The sequence below is a fragment of the Bos grunniens genome, chromosome 4 (genome assembly GCF_055505025.1).
Source record: "Bos grunniens cultivar Pamir isolate PY7600 chromosome 4, Bosgru_T2T1.0, whole genome shotgun sequence".
NCBI lineage: Eukaryota > Metazoa > Chordata > Mammalia > Artiodactyla > Bovidae > Bos > Bos grunniens.
In genome coordinates, this window is record NC_141168.1 from 87,052,300 (window position 1) to 87,057,638 (window position 5,339).

Sequence of the window (5,339 nt, forward strand, 5' to 3'; positions counted from 1 at the left end):
TCATTCACAGCATACTTTTTTAAGTATTAGAATAATTTTATTTCATCCAGTAAGAAATACGGGTAAGAGTTTTACAAGACACCCATTATTCTTGGCATTTGAGCTAAAATCTCATGATTGTTTCTTTCTTTATTAGAGGTCAGGGATGCAGACTATTTAGGTTCAGAACAGTACATATATGTTAGGCTTTGCAGGCCAAGGCCAGATAGATCTCTATGGAATTTTCTATTTTTGTTTTTACACAATCCTCTAAAAATGTAAAAACCATTCTTAGCCTTGAGCCACATTTGTCCACAGCCATAATTTGCTTACCTTTGATTTAGGTTATTTATTTTAAATCAAATTATTCTAAGTATGATCTTAAAAATCCATGAACTAGTAAGAAAACAGAAATTAAGTGCATTTCTCTTAAACTGAGAAGTATTATAGTCCGAATGTAATAAACAATAAATGTTATACATTAGAAGTCAATTTCAAATCATTTTCCACATGGATGTACCTACAAGTGGGACTCAAAGCACCAAAAGAGCTCACATTTCTTCTAGTTTGCTGTAGTTCTGTATAACCTTGAGCAGACACGATCTAGTCTGAGCTTCAGTTGACACACCTGTCTGATCTCTAAAGTGCTGTTCAATCGCCCAGTACAGTCATCTGAAACAATACTGTATGTATTTCATGTTTTTGATCCTTACAACTACTGTATGAGATAGAGAGGGCAAGTAAAGTCTCTGAACATTAGTTTGGATTAAAGTAAGTTACTTGCTTGGATTTACACTGCCAGAAGTGACGTCACTAGAACTAAAACCTAGTGTTCTCGGACATCTCTATATTCCAGACATCTATACCATCTTACCAAAAGATACAGGAACACTTGGCATTTTATCAAGTTCCTGTATCTTTGCAGGTTAGCCTTAGTGTATTCCTCTTTCTTACTAACATTAGAAATATCTTATGATCTATGCCAGGGTTAGCAAATTTTGTCTCTGTCATAGCTACTCAACTGCCCTTGTAGTGCAAAAGCAACTACAGAAAATGCATAACCAAGTAGGCTTGACTGTGCTCCTATAATACTTCATTTATAAAAACTGGTAGTGAGCTGGATCTGGCCGTGAGTCATGGTTTGCTGACCCTTATCTATGCCATCCCAGAGAGATCCATTAGATTTCTTATCTCTTATTAAATGATTGTGGGTTTCCAGGCCAATTATTCGATATGAAATTGCCCTCCTAATTAATTGAATATACTAAGGAAATTGAAATTTAAAAAGTGTTCTATTGTCCTTGTTGTTACCACAGCTTCAGCAGACTCCGCTGCTGCTACTGTTGACTCGGAAACAATAACACTAAACAGTGGAACACTACAGACATTTGAGATTCTTCCAGTGAGTAACTACTTTAAAAAGCCATATGATGTATAAGATCAGTTGGTATCGGTTTTAGAAATATTACATAAGCAAATGAAATATAAAAATTAACCTGATTGTCAGTAAGTGTAACTATATCCATGATTTTGGAAGCCAGATGGTTAGAAGACAACATAAATCAGACTTCTACTTTTTATAATTAATTTTAGTCTTTCTTTTTCAATCTGATATAAACTAATAACATCTTTTTCTTATATAGATGAAAATGACAAGGCTAACACGTAGGGTACATGCTACGTATTTTTATCGAGTTATAAACAAGTTCATATTGGTTGAGGAAAAGTTTATGGAATGAATTATTTTACAGAGTAACACTGCACTAGCCATTGAGGATACAGGATTTGAAAGTCCTGGTCATAAATGATGTAGCCTCTTAGGCAAAGAATCTTGCAGTCCCTTAAAAGGTTAAACATATAGTTACCATATGACCCACCAATTCTAACCCCAGGTATACCTAAGAGAAATGAAAACATTACGTCCATGTACGTGAATGTTCATAACTAAAAAGTAGAAATAATCCAAATGTCCATCCACTGATAAATGGGTAAATAAAATGTGCTAGAGACATACAAATGATTATTTGGCAGTAAAAAATATGCTACCATAAGGATGAACCTTGAACCTTATGCAAAGTGAAAGAAATGGGACACAAAATATATAGTTCAGGGCTCCCATTTGATACGTCAAAAGTAGGCAAACCTGTAGAGACAGAACATAGATTAGATGTTAACTATACTAAGAGATGGGGACATGTGTGCTAATTTAAATGTAATTTCTTTGTGGCGGGGGTTAAATTTAAAAACAGCCCCAGTTCTTTGCCTGATTTCTAAAATAGGTAAACCCAAAATTATTGGCTCAGTTTTCGTGAAGAAAATATTTTATTTAAATTATGTCAAGATTTCTTTGCTGTGAAAAATATAAGGAGTATTAGTGCATGAGTTTATTTATATCCTATACACAGCCAAATCTCATAACGGCCCACAGAGCAAAAGATTCTCTTTTGGAACTTCTACTAGGCTGCTTGCGTAACCTAAGCCTCGGTTTCCTAATTCAGTGGTCTCCGCTGAAAGTCATTTGTCACAGGTACAAAACAGAAATTTGTTTTACCTTTTTTTGCCACCTTCCCCCTGGCCAAATAAATAATGTATACACATATATTTGGGGTACGTGTTCAGGTTTTAACTTATGAGGTCACATTCAAAGATTTAGAGACTTCTATCCTAATTTATTAATAAAGCATAATAGTGCCTCAGCTCTGAAAATGTATAAGCATTAAATGTATTTAAGTATATTAAAATATGCATATATGATATACATGTACATATATTTACTATACCACCTGATGATATGAATAAATACAACCTTTAGAAAAAGTCAGCTTTCACTTTTATGAAGAGGGAGAGAGAGAAGTGAGTTAATCCCGTGTGTGTGCCAGGCACCATCACAATCATTTCTAATCCTCAACAAACCTTTCTGTGAGAAGTAGTTATTATCCCTGCTTTCGTGTTTAAGAAACCTAGACTCAGTGAGTCAGGAGCCAGTAGAGCTGCTGTGAAGGAAGTCCACAAGACCGCGTCGGACTAGAGACCAGGATTTAGGACCTTCATCTCCAGCTCGACCTGCACATGCTCTTCCTTCAGAGTTTTAGGGTAAACCAAACTCACATTACCATGGAGAAGCTTATGGTTGTGAAACGTGTGTTGCTGTTTGGTAGTTTTGTTACACTTCCATAAAACATCTCAATATACTCTCAGTTAAGCAGTTTTCAATTAGGAATTTTTTCTTTCAGCAGAAGACTAATTGCTATTTCTGTACATTTTCTCCTAACATAAAATTTTCTAAAATTATACTATGAAAAAAAATCTATTCAAGTAAGTAAACACTGCCATAGTGCCTTTTCAAAGATGTTTTTAAGGGGGAGACTGCTAGGTTTTATGTGCTACAGAGAAAGGATAAAGAGGGTATGCTGGGTTACTGCGCTGGAAACAGTGGTCTATGAGGCAGTGTCTTGGACTGAAATTGAGCTGAAACCAGACCATAGACACACAGGGTGTGAAGTGGAGAATCAAGGCCTTGCCTCTGTTAAACCTGCAGGCTGAGAAATGACTTACAACACATAAATAGTCCAGAATACTAAGCTTTTTATTTTATTATTTGTACCCTCATGATTGGTATCAAGTACGTTTGTGGCTAGTAAAGTCCCCATTTTGGATGTAAAGCTAGACATAGTGAGCACTAAGTCTGCTTACTGAGTGGTATGATGCACCTGTGTTGACCTTATTTTTCTTTTTCCTTTAGTCTTTCCATTTACAGCCCACTGGCACTCCAGGCACCTACCTGCTTCAGACAAGCTCAAGCCAAGGCCTTCCGCTCACTCTGACTGCTAGTCCCACAGTCACCCTGGCAGCTGCTGCTCCTGCTTCTCCCGAACAGATCATTGTTCATGCTTTATCTGTATGTCATCTTACATAAATTGCTTGATTTTTCTAATTTCTGTAGAAAAGACTGGCTAAACTGATAAGTGTCACCAGAGATAGAACTCATACCTTGGGGGAGGAGGGAGATAAATTTTGAGCTCTGAGACTTCAGGATCTGTTAGGGACCAGAATTAGTTGATACATAATACTAAGAGCCAATACTACTGTAATCCATGGATTTCAACTATTCTTCTACCACTGTTGTCCCAGGAGCATGTTTTACACCTTCACTGGGGTACTTCCCTCATTCCTGTACATGAGATGGACATACATTAGGGGAAAGGGGCTCTCAGGAGCACAGGGGCCCAGGTAGGTCAAGAAACAGGAATTCTAGAGGAACATGGTGAGAACACTGCAGATCCAGAGGTGAGAGGCATGGAGGGGACACCAGGGTACCACGTGTAAATGTCATTTGTTGTCTGTCACTTTAGGCTGGTACGTACTTTTTCATCTTGCCACTGATTGTTTTTGTTAACGTTCTATAGCCAGAACATTTGTTGAACACAAGTGACGTCACAGTGCAGTGTCACGCACCAAGAGTCATCATTCAGACAGTTGCCACAGAGGACATCGCCTCTTCCATATCCCAAGCAGAACTGACAGTGGATAGTGATATTCACTCATCTGATTTTCCTGAGCCTCCAGATGCCCTAGAAGCAGACACTTTCCCAGACGAAATTCATCAGCCTAAGATTACAGTAGAGCCGTCATTTAATGATGCTCATATATCCAAATTCAGTGACCAAAATAGCACAGAACTGATGAATAGTATTATGGTCAGAACAGAAGAAGAAATATCTGTCACCCACCTCAAACAAGAGGACGAACCCTCCCCGTTAGCCCGGGCTTATGTTACTGAAGTAAGTTGCACTTAAACAGCCTTAAGCCTCAAACCTGCAGTTTGGGAAAAGCCTAGAGCAGGACCTGTCACTGAATTGGTTCTTTTAAATTATTTTTTTGCTAGTATGTAAAACTTCCGAGTGTGAGGTTATTATTATTTTTGTCTGTTTAAGACCTTAACTTTGATTTCTTTATATTCTAACTTTAAAGTAGAATAGTATTTGAAAGTCCTTTCAAGCCTAAATGTGTTTGGGGACTTAAGGGAAACAAGGAATATGAAACAGAATCTGTTTCTGTTTGTTTGTTATTACTTAGGATTTAGGGTCTCCTACCATAGAAGAGCAAGTTCATCAAACAACAATTGATGATGAAACGATACTTATTGTTCCTTCACCACATGGCTTTATCCAGACATCTGATGTTATAGATACTGAATCCGTCTTGCCTTTGACAACACTAACAGGTACTGTAACTCCAACATGTGCCTGATAAATCTTAAGGGGGTAATCAGGCAGTGAGTCTTGTTAAATTTTCCCTTTGGTAGAAGAACACTTATTCTAAATTCTTTGATGTGGATTAGATGATATATCTCATTACAG

General features: G+C 37.3%; 1 protein-coding gene across 21 annotated transcripts in view; it reads left to right on the forward strand.

The window, feature by feature from the left end:
* Nucleotides 1–5,339, forward strand: part of DMTF1 (cyclin D binding myb like transcription factor 1) — a 49,312-nt gene that overhangs the window by 42,676 nt on the left and 1,297 nt on the right. For 16 of the 21 annotated variants that reach the window (XM_086397266.1, XM_086397270.1, XM_086397250.1 and 13 more), the window contains 4 exons: nt 1,296–1,381; nt 3,722–3,877; nt 4,386–4,760; nt 5,056–5,203. In XM_086397266.1, the coding sequence (XP_086253392.1) occupies nt 1,296–1,381; nt 3,722–3,877; nt 4,386–4,760; nt 5,056–5,203 (765 nt within the window). The remainder of the gene's footprint in view (nt 1–1,295; nt 1,382–3,721; nt 3,878–4,385; nt 4,761–5,055; nt 5,204–5,339) is intronic. The other 5 variants (XM_086397260.1, XM_086397262.1, XM_086397261.1 and 2 more) reach the window with 1 other exon arrangement.